At 46.7% G+C, this 16,522-nt stretch overlaps 1 protein-coding gene across 5 annotated transcripts in view; it reads left to right on the top strand.

Annotated features, from left to right (window-relative positions):
- Positions 1-16,522, top strand: part of zfyve27 (zinc finger, FYVE domain containing 27) — a 180,948-nt gene that overhangs the window by 91,929 nt on the left and 72,497 nt on the right. For all 5 annotated transcript variants that reach the window (XM_072479641.1, XM_072479638.1, XM_072479637.1 and 2 more), the window contains one exon: positions 8,085-8,229. In XM_072479641.1, coding sequence (XP_072335742.1) covers positions 8,085-8,229 — 145 coding nt within the window. The remainder of the gene's footprint in view (positions 1-8,084; positions 8,230-16,522) is intronic.

The raw sequence follows: 16,522 nt of genomic DNA, 5'->3' as shown, positions 1-16,522 counted from the left end.
CTCCAGCAGAATTCGGCGCCGTGCAATCAGAGAGGCGAAGGCCAAGACATCGGCCTTCCTCCTCTCCATGAGCTTTGACTTATCTGAAACCCCAAATATCGCCACCAAAGGGTCCGGGTCCACTCCCTCCTCCACTATCCTGACTAAGACCGCGAACACTCCCACCCAGAATCTTCCCAATTTTTCATAATTCCAAAACATGTGCGTGTGACTCACTGGCCCCCGCCCACACCTCTCACACTCATCTACCCCCTGAAAGAACCCACTCATTCTTGCCCGAGTCATATGCACCCTGTGCACCACCTTAATCTGTATCAGGCTCATCCTTGCACAAGAGGAGGTCCCGTTTACCCTTCGCAGTGCCTCACTCCATACTCCCCAATTGATCTCTCTTCCCAACTCCACTTCCCATTTCTCCTTGATCTTCACCACCCGCTCACCCTGCTCCCCCAGCCACTTATTTATACCCCCAATTCTTCCCTCCCCTTCCGCATCCGGAAGCAGCAGTCGCTCCAGCAGGGTGTATCCCGGCAATCTAGGGAACCCCTTCCAGACCTTTCGTGCAAAGTCCCTAACCTGTAGATACCTGAACTCGCTACCTGTCGGCACCTGTACCCTCTCCCTTAGCTTCTCCAGACTGGCGAACCCTTCCTCCAAATACAAATCCCTCGCCTTGACCAGCCCCACTTCCCTCCTGTGTACACTATCCATCCCCACCGGCTCAAACCCATGATTCTTGCACAGCAGCATTAGCACCGACACCCCTTCTACCCTAAAATGCCTCCTCAGCTGATTCCATATCTTCACCGTGGACTGCACCACTGGGCTCCCAGAATACCTACTCAGTGCCATTGGCAATGCTGCCGTCACCATAGCCCTCAAACTAGATCCCTTACAAGATTCCTCCTCCATCCTAACCCACTCTACCCTTTCTCCTTCCCACCACTGCCACACCTTGTCCACATTCGCCGCCCAATAATAATGAAGCAAGTTTGGCAACGCCAACCCCCCCCTGCTGCCTCTGTAGCAGGGTCCTCCCCTCCCTCGGCACCTTCTCCACCCATACTAAGTCAGAGATGATTGTGTCCACTTTCCGAAAAAAGGCCTTTGGTCTAAAGACTGGGAGAGCCTGAAAGATAAACAAGAACCTCGGCAGAATATTCATTTTCACCACTCGGACCCTCCCCGCCAACGTTAAGTGCAGTGTTTCCCACCTCTTAAGATCCTCCCTGGCCTCCTCCACCAGCTTTGTTAAGTTCCACTTATGGAGCCCCGTCCATTCCCTCGCTACCTGAATCCCCAAGTACCTAAACCTATCCCTCGCTACCGTAAATGGCATCTCCCCTAACTTAGCCCGCTGTGCCAGCTCATTCACCGGAAATACCTCGCTTTTCCCTACATTCAACTTGTATCCCGAGAACCCTCCAAACCTCCCCAACAGGCCCATAATCCTTCCCATACTCTCCAACGGATCCGAAACATCGCCACAGAGTGACACCCGATGCTCCCTCTGTCCCCTCATTATCCCCTGCCACACTGCCGACCCCCTGAGAGCCATCGCCAATGGCTCTATGGCCAGTGCAAACAGCAGCAGCGACAGCTGCCCTTGTACCCTTGTGTAAGTCAAATCCTCGTGAGCTCATATCATTCGTCCTCACCCTCTCTCTTGGCGCCACATACAGCAACCGCACCCATGCCACAAATCTTGGCCCAAACCCAAACCTTCCTAAAACTTCGAACAAGTACTGCCACTCCACCCGATCAAATTCTTTCTCCGCGTCCATGGACACCACCACCTCCGGTACCAGAGCTCTCGACTGATTCATCACCACATTCAACAGCCGTCTTATATTACTCACGAGCTGCCTGCCCTTCACGAAGCCTGTTTGATCTTCTGCAACCACCCCGGGACACAATCCTCCTCCAACCTCCCCGCGAACAACTTAGCCAATACTTTCACATCCATGTTCAATAATGATATGGGTCTATACGACCCACATTCCACCGGATCCTTCCCTTTTTTGGGGATTAGTGTGATTACTACCTGCTACATCGACTCCTGCAACTCCCCCTTCTACAGCGCTTCATTAAACGCCCCCGACAGATGTGGCGCCAGGTCCGCCACAAATTCCTTATAAAATTCTGACTGGTATCCATCCGGCCCAGGGGCCTTCCCTGACTTCATACCCCTGATACTATCCAGCACCTCCCTCAGACCCAGGGGCTCCTCCAACACCTGCCTCTTTGCTTCCTCCACCTGAGAAATTCCAGCTCGTCCAGAAACCACCCCATGTCCCCCTCCTCTCCTCCTGGGACTGACTGCCTCCTAAGGTCGCTGGTAATACTCTCTAAATGCCTCATTTATCTTCCCTTGCTCTGACACCACATCCCCAGCCCCAGTCCGGATCTTCAATATTTCCTTGGACGCAGCCTGCCTCACCAGTGGTGCGCCAGCATGCGGCTCACCTTCTCCCCATACTCGTATTGCACCCCTCTTGCCCTATGCAGTTGCCCTACTGCCCTACCACCGTCCCCATTGTCAGCCTGTCAAATTGCCCCTGCAACCTTTTCCTCCTCGCTAATCCCTCCACGGTGGGCACTCTCGAATATTCCCTGTCCACCTCCTCTATCTCGCTCACTAGACGGTCATGTTCTGTCCTCCTTTCCTTATTCGCAGGAACCGTAAATGAGGCAATTTCTCCCCAGACTACTGCCTTCAGCGCTTCCCAAAAAATGCATGCCGACGCCTCCCCATTCTGATTGAACTCCACATAATCCTTAATCGCCAACCACACCTTATCCCAAAAACCTCCATCTGCCAATAACCCCGAATCAAACCTCCACCCCGGCCTCTGCTCTAGCCCCGCACTGAACCGAATATCCAGCCAGTGGGGGTGTGTGGTCCAAGATAAGTATCTCCGCATACTCTGCCCCCTCCACCCCAACCAAAATGTCCCGACTCGCTACAAAGTAATCAATCCTCGAATGCACCTTATAAACGTGTGAAAAGAAGGAATACTCCCTTCCCCCTGGGTTCTGAAAGCGCCATGGATCCACCATACCCATCCTCTCCATTAACCCCCCCCCATCTCCCTTGCTATTCGTACCCTACCCATCGACCTGGGGCTCGATCTATCCACCCTCGGCTCCAGGACACAGTTAAAATCTCCTCCCATGATCAACTGGTACGTGGCCAAATCCGGGATTGCTGCAAGCAACCCCCTCATAAAACCCACATCATCCCAGTTTGGGGCATACACATTTACCAACACTACTGGTGCCCCTTCCAATACCCCACTCACAATCACATATCTCCCACCTAGATCCCTCACCTCCTTCGCACTCACTAATCCCATTTTCTTGCTCATTAAAATCGCCACACCCCTCGATTTCAAATCAAACCCCAAGTGAAAAACCTGCTCGACCCACCCCTTCCTTAACCTAACCTGGTCCTTCACACGGAGGTGTGTCTCCTGCAAAAAGACAACCCCCGCTTTCAAGCTCCTGAGGTGCACGAACACCCGCGACCTTTTAACCGGCCCATTCAGTCCCCGGACGTTCCATGTTACCAACCATACCGGAGGCTTGCGCTTTCAATCCCCTCTACCGTCCGTCATCTTCCCCACTTAACTCCTGCCCCTTTAATTCCACTCTGTACCTAGCCCATCCCAGATGGCCCCTTTCTTTGCCCTTGACCATGTCATCTGGTCAAAAAGAAGAAGGAGGCATATGACGTACATAAGCAACTGGGATCAAGTAGATCCCTTGAAGAGTATAGAGATTGTCGAAATAGAGTTAAGAGGGAAATCAGGAGGGCAAAAAGGGGACATGAAATTGCTTTGGCAAATAATGCAAGGGAGAATCCAAAGAGATTCTACAGATACATAAAGGGGAAAAGAGTAACTAGGGAAAGAGTAGGGCCTCTTAAGGATCAACAAGGGCATTTATGTGCAGAGCCACAAGAGTTGGGTGAGATCCTGAATGAATATTTCTCATCGGTATTCACGGTGGAGAAAGGCATGGATGTTAGGAAACTAAGGGAAATAAATAGTGATGTCTTGAGAAGTGTGCATATTACAGAGGAGGAGGTGCTGGAAGTCTTAAAGCGCATCAAGGTAGATAAATCCCCGGGACCTGATGAAATGTATCCCAGGATGTTGTGGGAGGCTAGGGAGGAAATTGCGGGTCCCCTAACCGAGATATTTGAATCATCGGCAGCCACAGGTGAGGTGCCTGAAGATTGGAGAGTGGCGAATGTTGTGCCCTTGTTTAAGAAGGGCAGCAGGGAAAAGCCTGGGAACTACAGACCGGTGAGTCTAACGTCTGTAGTAGGTAAGTTGCTAGAAGGTATTCTGAGAGACAGGATCTACAAGCATTTAGAGAGGCAAGGACTGATTCGGGGCAGTCAGCATGGCTTTGTGCGTGGAAAATCATGTCTCACAAATTTGATTGAGTTTTTTGAGGGAGTGACCAAGAAGGTAGATGAGGGTAGTGCAGTAGACGTTGTCTACATGGACTTTAGCAAAGCCTTTGACAAGGTACCGCATGGTAGGTTGTTGCAGAAGGTTAAAGCTCACGGGATCCAGGGTGAGGTTGCCAATTGGATTCAAAATTGGCTGGACGACAGAAGGCAGAGGGTGGTTGTAGAGGGTTGTTTTTCAAACTGGAGGCCTGTGACCAGTGGTGTGCCTCAGGGATCGGTGCTGGGTCCACTGTTATTTGTGATTTATATTAATGATTTGGATGAGAATTTAGGAGGCATGGTTAGTAAGTTTGCAGATGACACCAAGATTGGTGGCATAGTGGATAGTGAAGAAGGTTATCTAGGATTGCAACGGGATCTTGATCAATTAGGCCAGTGGGCCGACGAATGGCAGATGGAGTTTAATTTAGATAAATGTGAGGTGATGCATTTTGGCAGATCGAATCAGGCCAGGACCTACTCAGTTAATGGTATGGCGTTGGGGAGAGTTATAGAACAAAGAGATCTAGGAGTACAGGTTCATAGCTCCTTGAAGGTGGAGTCGCAGGTGGACAGGGTGGTGAAGAAGGCATTCGGCATGCTTGGTTTCATTGGTCAGAACATTGAATATAGGAGTTGGGACGTCTTGTTGAAGTTGTACAAGACATTGGTACGGCCACACTTGGAATACTGTGTGCAGTTCTGGTCACCCTATTATAGAAAGGATATTATTAAACTAGAAAGAGTGCAGAAAAGATTTACTAGGATGTTGCCGGGACTTGATGGTTTGAGTTATAAGGAGAGGCTGGATAGACTGGGACTTTTTCCCCTGGATCGTAGGAGGCTTAGGGGTGATCTTATAGAGGTCTATAAAATAATGAGGGGCATAGATAAGGTAGATAGTCAACATCTTTTCCCAAAGGTAGGGGAGTCTAAAACTAGAGGGCATAGGTTTAAGGTGAGAGGGGAGAGATTCAGAAGGGCCCAGAGGGGCAATTTCTTCACTCAGAGGGTAGTGAGTGTCTGGAATGGGCTGCCAGAGGTAGTAGTAGAAGCGGGTACAATTGTGACTTTCAAAAAGCATTTAGATGGTTACATGGGTAAGATGGGTATAGAGGGTTATGGGCCAAGTGCGGGCAACTGGGACTAGCTTTAATGGTAAAAAACTGGGCGGCATGGACTGGTTGGGCCGAAGGGCCTGTTTCCATGCTGTAAACGTCTATGATTCTATGATTCTATCTCTCGCCCCCTGCCGCGTCTAAAGACAGGTTGTTGTGGATGTCGGCCAGGCAAATGTTACCGGATGGAACTAGCTAAAGCTGAGGGTCTGGGGGGATTAATTGTGAAATTGGGGTCAGAATAAGGAGCCAAAATATGGAATGGGAGCCAAAATAGTTGCAGAACCCAAGCGGCTAAATGGAATTGAGATACAGATCAGCCATGATCTAATTGAATGCCAATATGGACTCGAGGGACTGAATGATCGACTCTGTTTCTATATTTATAACAGTCAGAGTTTTGCTGTATGTGGAGGAAAGCAAGGCACCAGCATGACTGACATTCCAGCTGGGAGAAACCAAATCCAATCACCTATCTTTCATTATGTTGATTGTGAACAAGTGCTGTTTGTCCACCATATCTGATCCTCTGAATGCTTCATCTGTGAGTCGTGGAGTTTAATGTGGCAGTTCTGACGCTGCTTTATCTGCACAAAGATAAACTCCTGCTGAAAAATCCCTGGCCCAGGGCCTCCAGAAGTCAAAACTATGTTTTAGGTTGTGGACATTGCAGGGAAGGCAGCATTTATTGATTATCCCTAAGTATTGATTTGCTACTGGAGATAATTTGGTAACTCCATGTTCAGCTACTCTGCAGCCAAATATACAACAGACTCCCATTAAATTACCTTTCAACAACAATGGAAAAACTCCTATGTGGGTTGAAGACAGCTGGTTTGTGGTGCAGAACCAGCAGCGCAGGTTCAATTCCTGTACCGGCTGAGAATTCAGAATTCTACCTCTGTGTACCCCAACAGGTGCCGGAATGTGGCGACGAGGGGCTTTTCACAGTATTTCATTGCAGTGTTAATGTAAGCCTACTTGTGATAATAAAAAGATTATTTATTTTATTCCACTTCAAGACTAGGGCACATTGCCTAGGCTGACACTCCAGTGCTATACTGAGGGTGTGCCGCACTGTCAAAGGTGCTGTCTACCTATAATAGTGGACATAAAAAATTCCATGTTGCAGTTTGCAGCTGAGTTCTCTGTGACCTGGACAGTATTCTCTCCCCCCCCCCCCCCCCCCCCCCCCCGAGGCAAAGTCTCAATAGATCGATGAACTGCTCATTCAGCCCTGCTGTTTATGTGATCTTGCTTCAAGCCAAGTAACAGCCACATTTATCTGCATCACTGCAACTAATGCACTCCATCGTAATTGCATGTGAAACAGCATTACTGAACAACAAGTGTTGTAAATGGAAATGTTCCGTTGATCAGCAAGATGCATCTTTATACCACTCCTCGGGTAGGAATACAGTCCAAAGTAATCTTCCAGTTAATAGTTCAGGAACCTGATAACACAACTTGTTTTGTCTTACTGTATACTTGGTCTGGTGCTTCTGTTAAAAAGAGGGTATGTTTTCCTGTCTAGAGGCTTCAGCACGCCTTGGGTTGGGTTGGAATCCTGGACTGGATGTGTGTGTCTACCCAAGATCGGTTGTCTTCCTGTTGCAGCTTAACACAAAGCAAGTTCTGTTAACGCATTGACCTCATTCATGTCAGACACTCTTGCTTAGTGCAGGTTGGCTAAACAAGCCACAACCCATTTGTTTGTGAGTCTGAGTAGTCTTCATCTTGAACCTTAACAAATTCAACCCTTCATTCACAAACATTTTGTATTGACTGTTGCCATCATTGACGATTCCTAAATCAGAACCAACGATCTTTGTTACAATGACTTGAGTAAGTACAAATTAATGGGGACATGTGTTTAGTTACATGTGGCTCCATGATAATGCTGGCATAATAATAATCTTTATTTGTGACACAGGTCGGCTCACATTAACACTGCAATGAAGTTGTGAAAAATCCCCTAGTCGCCAAACTCTGGTGTTCGGGTACACTGAGGGAGAATTCAAAATATCCAATTCACCTAAAAAGCACATCTTTCAGGACTTGTGGTAGTCATGGACAAAAAGCTTGGTTTCATAGATTTCATAGAAATTATAGTGCAGAGGGAGGCCATTTGGCCCATCAAGTCTGCACCTTGGAAAGAGCACCCTACTAAGCCCACATCTCCACCCTATCCCCATGACCCAGTCACCCCACCTCACCTCTTTGGGACACTAAGGGCAATTTAGCATGGTCAATCCACCTAACCTGCACATCTTTGGGCTGGTAGGAAACCGGAGCACCCGGAGAAAACCCACGCACACACACAGAGAATGTGCAGACTCTGCACAGACAGTGACCCAAGCAGGAATCGAACCCGAGACCCTGCCGCCCAGTAATGGTGAACAAGGCTCTGGCTTTTACTCCCAAGTTCATTCATTATGTCTTGGAATTGAATAAAAACTTGTGAGAATCTCTGATCTGATTTTGTTTTGTGCTCCTGTGTTTAGGAGGATGATGATGGTCCGCAGGGTGCTGGGGATTATGAACTGACCATGCAGGACAATGGATTTTTTAATAAAAACGAGCCCATCAGGAGCAAGGTTTCCAAGCTGACTGAGAAACTGCGGAAACGTTATCCCACCAACAACTATGGTAAGTGGAAATCTCATTCCCCCAGATTTTACTGAATTTAATCTTGCTATGTGGGTTAAGCAGGTATGCTGTGTGAGAATTTGGGTCAAAACTGTGCAATGATATTATGGGGACACGGAATCGATTCCCGGCTTGGGTCACTGTCTGTGCGGAGTCTGCATGTTCTCCCCATGTCTGCGTGGGTTTCCTCCGGGCGCTCCAGTTTCCACCCACAAGTCCCAAAGACATGCTTGTTCGGTGAATTGGACATTCTGAATTCTCCCTCAGTGTACTCGAACAGGCATTGCAGTGTGGTGACTAGGGGGGTTTCACAGTAACTTCATTGCAGTGTTAATGTAAGCCTACTTGTGACACTTTAGATTATTGTTTTTATTATTAATTAGGCACTAGTGACCTTCTATGACATTGGCTGCAGAATTGAGAAATTAAATTGTCTTTTTTTTCTCTTTAATGTTTCTCTGCCTGTTCTCCGACTCTTTATATTTCATCCCAAGTGAAGTTGCTAAGATGCCAATTACAAGTCTCTATTCTCTTGAGACACAAGTTGCCATGGGCTTCACAATAGATACTTTGTAATCCATCCAGAATTCTTTAGTGGGATCTCGAATGCTAGGTTTGGCTCACTGTTGGATCCTCGGGCCTCACAATGATATTGAACCCTAGAGCATGGTAGCATTAAAGGTGGGAGTCCAAAGTTCCGGCAGCACTGGAAGGGTGTTCTGGCCATGTCACAGAATGAGAACTGAACTGAAAAAGCAAGGCAGCCTCCGTCCTCTTGTTTCACAAACCCTTGCAAACTTGTCGCAGTCAGCCTCTGCTAGATCTTTCTTCTGTTAGCTTTGTTTCCTGCCAGCATTGTTTTGGTTGGGGGCTAGATTTGTTTTCGCAACCTTGCCAGATCCTGGGAATTCCTCAACGAACTGAACACAACTTTCTAGTTTCCAATTCGAAACGAGAGGTTCCAATTACAACAAAATGCAGGGACACCCCCTCAATGCTGCCAAATCTCTCGGACATGCACCACATGACTTTCAAACAGCACAGCCATTCTCCTGATGCTAACAACTACAGTAGCGCTACGTGATATAGTGCTAGATGGTCGCCTTTGGTGCCAAATATCTGCATTTACACCACAATTTGTCTAAAATACAGAGCCATTTCCCCTACACCCTGCCCAGGAACGTCCAAACTCCACCATCGCTGATAAAATCCAGCCCCATGCCCATTTGTGCCAGATACTAGCCTTTTTGCCACCTTTATTGTGAATCCTGCACTTCAGAGGAGACAAAGAAAGTAATAGAACATTCAGTAAATAAATCCCCTTTACCACCCTCCTCCCTAAATATGTTTTGTGCTGTATTCTTATGGCTTTGGAACTTCATTTGAGTGTGTGAATGACAACTGATTCTCATTGATTTGGATTTTTGCCGAGGTCCCAGGAGTGAAAGGGCAACAGTGCACCTGTTCTACAAAATAAAGTTTTAATAACCTTTTCACATTGCACATTCTGTTCCTTTTATTTTTACAGCTCCCAGTCTTGTCTTGTTGAGAGTTTTGTGTTATGGGCCAGGGTTTAGAGAACCCCAAGGTGTATCATGGAGTTCACCTGACCTACAACTTTTACTAGATTGTGGTATGGGGAGCACACGGCCCACTCTACAGGTGTGGTACAGCAGAAATGGAAAAGTATTTTTTTAAAGCAAAACAATGTTTATTCTCTGAACTCCAGTTAACCTTTTTAAAACGTACAAAGAACACCAAAGAACAAAGAAAAGTACAGCACAGGAACAGGCCCTTCGGCCCTCCAAGCCCGTGCCGACCATGCTGCCCGACTAAACTACAATCTTCAACACTTCCTGGGTCCGTATCCCTCTGTTCCCATCCTATTCATGTATTTGTCAAGATGCCCCTTAAATGTCACTATCGTCCCTGCTTCCACCACCACCTCCGGTAGTGAGTTCCAGGCACCCACTACCCTCTGCGTAATAAAAAAAAAAAAAAAAAAAACTTGCCTAGTACATCTACTCTAAACCTTGCCCCTCGCACCTTAAACCTATGCCCCCTAGTAATTGACCCCTCTACCCTGGGGGAAAAACCTCTGACTATCCACTCTGTCTATGTTCCTCATAATTTTGTAGACCTCTATCAGGTCGCCCTTCAACCTCCGTTGTTCCAGTGAGAACAAACCGAGTTTATTCAACCGCTCCTCCATAGCTAATGCCCTCCATACCAGGCAACATTCTGGTAAATCTCTTCTGCACCCTCTCTAAAGCCTCCACATCCTTCTGGTAGTGTGGCGACCAGAATTGAACACTATACTCCAAGTGTGGCCTAATTAAGGTTCTATACAGCTGCAACATGACTTGCCAATTCTTATACTCAATGCCCCTGCCAATGAAGGCAAGCATGCCATATGTCTTCTTGACTACCTTCTCCACCTGTGTTGCCCCTTTCAGTGATCTGTGGACCTGTACACCTAGATCTCTCTGACTTTCAATACTCTTGAGGGTTCTACCATTCACTGTATATTCCCTACCTGCATTAGACCTTCCAAAATGCATTACCTCACATTTGTCCGGATTAAACTCCATCTGCCATCTCTCCGCCCAAGTCTCCAAACAATCTAAATCCTGCTGTATCCTCTGACAGTCCTCATCGCTATCCGCAATTCCACCAACCTTTGTGTCGTCTGCAAACTTACTAATCAGACCAGTTACATTTTCCTTCAAATCATTTATATATACTACAAACAGCAAAGGTCCCAGCACTGATCCCTGTGGAACACCACTGGTCACAGCCCTCCAATTAGAAAAGCATCCTTCCATTGCTACTCTCTGCCTTCTATGACCTAGCCAGTTCTGTATCCACCTTGCCAGCTCACCCCTGATCCCGTGTGACTTCACCTTTTGTACTAGTCTACCATGAGGGACCTTGTCAAAGGCCTTACTGAAGTCCATATAGACAACATCCACTGCCCTACCTGCATCAATCATCTTTGTGACCTCCTCGAAAAACTCTATCAAGTTAGTGAGACACGACCTCCCCTTCACAAAACCATGCTGCCTCTCACTAATACGTCCATTTGCTTCCAAATGGGAGTAGATCCTGTCTCGAAGAATTCTCTCCAGTAATTTCCCTACCACTGAAGTAAAGCTCACCGGCCTGTAGTTCCCTGGATTATCCTTGCTACCCTTCTTAAACAGAGGAACAACGTTGGCTATTCTCCAGTCCTCCGGGACATCACCTGAAGACAGTGAGGATTCAAAGATTTCTGTCAAGGCCTCAGCAATTTCCTCTCCAGCCTCCTTCAGTATTCTGGGGCAGATCCCATCAGGCCCTGGGGACTTATCTACCTTAATATTTTTCAAGACGCCCAACACCTCTTTTTGGATCTCAATGTGACCCAGTGTGACCTAGCTACACACCCTTCTCCAGACTCAACATCTACCAACTCCTTCTCTTTGGTGAATACTGATGCAAAGTATTCATTTAGTACCTCGCCCATTTCCTCTGGCTCCACACATAGATTCCCTTGCCTATCCTTCAGTGGGCCAACCCTTTCCCTGGCTGCCCTCTTGCTTTTTATGTACGTGTAAAAAGCCTTGGGATTTTCCTTACCCCTATTTGCCAATGACTTTTCGTGTCCCCTTCTAGCTCTCCTGACTCTTTACTTAAGTTCCTTCCTACTTTACTTATATTCCACACATGCTTCGTCTGTTCCCAGCCTTTTAGCCCTGACAAATTACTCCTTTTTATTTTTGATGAGGCCTACAATATCTCTCGTTATCCAAGGTTCCCAAAAATTGCCGTATTTATCCTTCTTCCTCACAGGAACATGCCAGTCCTGAATTCCTTTCAACTGACACTTGATGTTGATTTACCCTCAAACATCCGCCCCCAATCTAGGTTCTTCAGTTCCCGCCTAATATTGTTATAATTGGCCTTCCCCCAATTTAGCACATTCACCCTCAGGACCACTCTTATCCTTGCCCACCAGCACTTTGAAACTTACTGAATTGTGGTCACTGTTCTCGAAATGCTCCCCTACTGAAACTTCTACCACCTGGCCGGGCTCATTCCCCAATACCAGGTCCAGTACCGCCCCTTCCCTAGTTGGACTGTCTACATATTGTTTTAAGCCCCTGGCACTAAGTGAGTCCCAGTCAATATTGGGGAAGTTGAAGTCTCCCATCACCACAACCCTGTTGTTTTTACTCTTTTCCAAAATCTGTCTACCTGTCTGCTCCTCTATCTCCGCTGGCTATTGGGAGGCCTGTAGTAAACCCCCAATATTGTGACTGCACCCTTCTTATTCCTGATCTCTACCCATATAGCCTCACTGCCCTCTGAGGTGTCCTCTCGTAGTACAGCTGTGATATCCTCCCGAACCAGTAGCACAACTCAGCCACCCCTTTTACATCCCCCTCTATCCTGCCTGAAACATCTAAATCCTGGAAGGTTTAGCTGCCAATCCTGCCCTTCCCTCAATCAGGTCTCTGTAATGGCAACAACATCATAGTTCCAAGTACTAATCCAAGTTCTAAGTTCATCTGCCTTACCAGTAATACTTCTTGCATTAAAACATATGCACTTCAGGCCACCAGACCCACTGTGTTCAGCAACTTCACCCTGTCTGCTCTGCCTCAGAGCCATGCTGCCCTGTCTGCTCTGCCTCAGAGCCATACTGTCCCTATTCCCTAGTTCTCCCTCAATACTCTCACCTTCTGACCTATTGCTTCCGTGCCCACCCCCCTGCCGTACTAGTTTAAACCCTCTAGCAAACCTCGCGGCCAGGATATTTATGCCTCTCCAGTTTAGAAGCAACCCGTCCTTATATAGGTCACACCTGCCCCGGAGGAGCTTCCAGTGGTCCAGATAACAGAAACCCTCCCTCCTACAGTGAACATCTTGGCAACCATCAATTCAGATACAACCCCAAAGAATACAACACGAAGTAATCCTTAATAACTTCCCAAACAACATCCAGAAGACAAAAGAAACACCTTTTAACAGAAGCACATCAGGTTTACATTCACTACTGAGAACATTTATAATTCTGAATTCACCAAATGATCAAGAGATAGTCTTTTCATGGCAGAGAGAACAGCAGTACACCTGCTCTGTCCGGCTTCAGCTCCAACACTAAAAACAGAACTAAAACACACCCTGCTGCAAACAGCCTAAAATGAAAGCAAAAAGCTGACAGACAGCCCAGCCCGCCCACACAGACATCACTGATAAACACCCATTTCTTAAAGTTGCTCTCACATGACATTTGCAAAATTATTTTCATGATAGAGGGTTCTGTCTTGTTACTTGGCACTAAGATGAAAAATATTTTCACGTTGCACTCTGTTTTGAGTGGAATCTTTACCACCAGATCTCCTTCTAAATTCACTAGGTGGCTGGGGTTGCTGGAGCTGAGCCATGCTGTTGCTGCAGACACAGAGCGCTTTAAAAAACATATAACACCTCAGTGCCTGACAAAAGTGTTTAATGGACGATTTGAAAGGAACATCACTTGCATCTAGCTGCTGCTGTGTTTGAGCTGTGAGTGCTTGATCTGAAAGCGTAGTTTTACTTTGTATCTAACCCTGTGCTGTACCTGAGCTGGGAGTGTTTGGGACAGTGTAGAGGGAGCTTTGTGAGGGATTTTGGGGGTAGAGTTTTTTTTAAATTTAGAGTACCCAATTCATTTTTTCCAATTAAGGGGCAATTTAGCGTGGCCAATCCATCTACCCTGCACATCTTTGGGTTGTGGGGGCGAAACCCACGCAAACACAGGGAGAATGTGCAAACTCCACACGGGCAGTGACCCAGAGCCGGGATCGATCCTGAGACCTTGGCGCCGTGAGACAGCAATGCTGACCACTGCTCCACTGTGCTTCCTTGGGTAGAGTTTTAAGTTATTTTCTTTTTCCTGTATTCACAATAATTCTTGTTCTGTTCCATACCTGTTTTACATTGTTCATTGCTTCCTTTGTTGTGTTATTTTTATTTGTAGAAAATTGAAAAATCTAATTAAATAAACATATTTTTAAAAGTTTTACCCTGGATCTAACCCTGTGCTGTACCTGCCCTGGGAGTGTTTGATGGGGACAGTGTAGAGGGAGCTTTACTCTGTATCTAACCCTGTGCTGTACCTGTCCTGGGAGTGTTTGATGGGAACAGTGCAGAGTGAGCTTTACTCTGTATCAAACCCCGTGCTGTACCTATCCTAGGAGTGTTTGATGGGGACAGTGTAGAGGGAACTTTACTCTGTATCTAACCTCGTGCTGTACCTGTCCTAGGATTGCTTGATGGGTCAGTGTAGAACAATGTTTATCCAGCTTTTTTGCACGTGACCCATTTTTACCAACTGGCTGACCTTTGCGACCCACCATTTTTGCTTATCCTTAATGTTACATGTGATTCTGCTTGGTCCTCACAATCTCACTTGCTTTGTCATTTAATGTTACATTCCTGCCAAGGGCTTCAGCTGATGTTTTAAATTCTCATTGCACCCTTTGAAAAAATCAGTAGGTTTGTCCTCCAACGCGCCATGCTCAGCCTTCAAATGCCTTTAAAGGTTTGATGGTTTTAATCCCTCGGCTGCAGAAAAATACTTCTCACAGTACTTCGGTACATGTGACAGTAAATCAAATCGAATTTAATTTGCCAGTACTTCAACCCCGTGCTGTACCTGAACTGGGAGTATTTGGTATTGATGCGAGGTGCCTGAAATCATTCCATACTTCCATATTCTCTTGTAGAGTTTCCAAAAATAAATTGAGTGGTTCAAAGGAATTCCCGGTTGACAATGTCGTCCTTCCCCATGTATCTTTTTACTGACATTGGGACATTTTCTTCAAATCGTGTGAGCTGGTGACAGAATTGGCGAAGGAGGAAAAGAAAGATTTGCATTTTTATTGCCCTTCGAGCAATGCCCCAGAGCATTTACAACCAATTAAAACACTTTTGAAGAGTTGTCAGTGTTATTTATAATGTGACGAGATGCTAATTTGAATAAGCTGAGCACCTATGAGTGACCCGAGTTAGAACAGACTGCCAGACTTCAAACGTATTTTAAAAACTTAACAAAAGACCCGAATTGGCGAGTTTTTTTTGGGGGGGGGGGGGGGGGGAGATATTTATGCTGTGCAGGGGCATTGCACAAAAGATTTCTATCTTGTCTTTTGATGTGTTTGCAGAACCGTGACATTGGGGCTCTGAAACTAGGTGAGCACTCCAGTAGAAGTGAATTCCAATCGCACCCATGGCAATTTGAGAATTCAATGCATTTCTTTCTATAGCTGGAAAGAAAACAAGTGGTACTAAACATTGTCAGCTGTCCTTCGATTCAAGGAACATACCCCCTCAGCATGGGGGCACGGGCCTTCATGTGACTGAATAGGCCAATTCTCGGCCCATACACCTTTGGGACATGGGGCAGATTGCAGTGGGATCCAGAGTGCAGGATTTGTTGCCTTTTCTTTCCTTTTCTGTCTCATCGTTAAGAATTAATTGACAGCATTCTGAATGATGGTAGCAAACTGCTCTCGGTCTTTTATATCAATGCTGCCAGGGCAGCACCCTGGCTCAGTGATTACCACTGCTGCCTCATGGCACCAAGGACCCAGGTTCGATCCCGGCCCCAGGTCACTGTCCGTGTGGAGTTTGCACATTCTCTCCGTGTCTGCGTCTCACCCCACAGCCCAAAGGTACAGGGTAGGTGAATTGACCATGCTAAATTGCCCCTTAATTGGAAAAGAAAAGAATTGGGTACTTTAAATTTATAGAAAAAATAGATATATCGATGCTGCCTCGCTTCAGGGAAATATTCAGAATGTCTTTGAAATATTTTCTTCATCCTCCCCGGAACCCTGGCTGTTTGTGAGCTGAAAAAACAGAACTTGGTGGGGGAGTTGTTTTACAGTCATTCGGACAATGTTCAGTCCGCAGAAGTAGATTTTTCAGGAGTTTTGTCTAAATCTTGTGGAGCTGCCTTCAAGAAGGACACTAGCGTTCGTTCAGTGGTTCTCCCATTGATCTGGATGATATGGTGAAGGCATTGCCGATGGAATTTTTTTTTGTACTCTCCTGTGTCGCTGATACACAGTCCAGGCCTCACTGCAGTACAGGAGTGCTCTGTACACTCAGACCATTGTTGACATTTGGTGGTCATTGTTGTCAAACACTTGCTGGCATGGATCGAAGAAGGCTGAGCTAGCGCAGCTGATCTCTCTTGGGTTTCCTTGTTGATGGTGGCCCTGCGAGAGGAGGCTACCCAGGTATGGGAAGTGCTCGACATATT

The sequence above is a fragment of the Scyliorhinus torazame genome, chromosome 16, assembly GCF_047496885.1.
Source record: "Scyliorhinus torazame isolate Kashiwa2021f chromosome 16, sScyTor2.1, whole genome shotgun sequence".
Taxonomy (NCBI): Eukaryota; Metazoa; Chordata; class Chondrichthyes; order Carcharhiniformes; family Scyliorhinidae; genus Scyliorhinus; species Scyliorhinus torazame.
The sequence above is the reverse complement of the archived record's forward strand: the minus strand, read 5'-3'. Positions and strand labels throughout refer to the sequence as shown.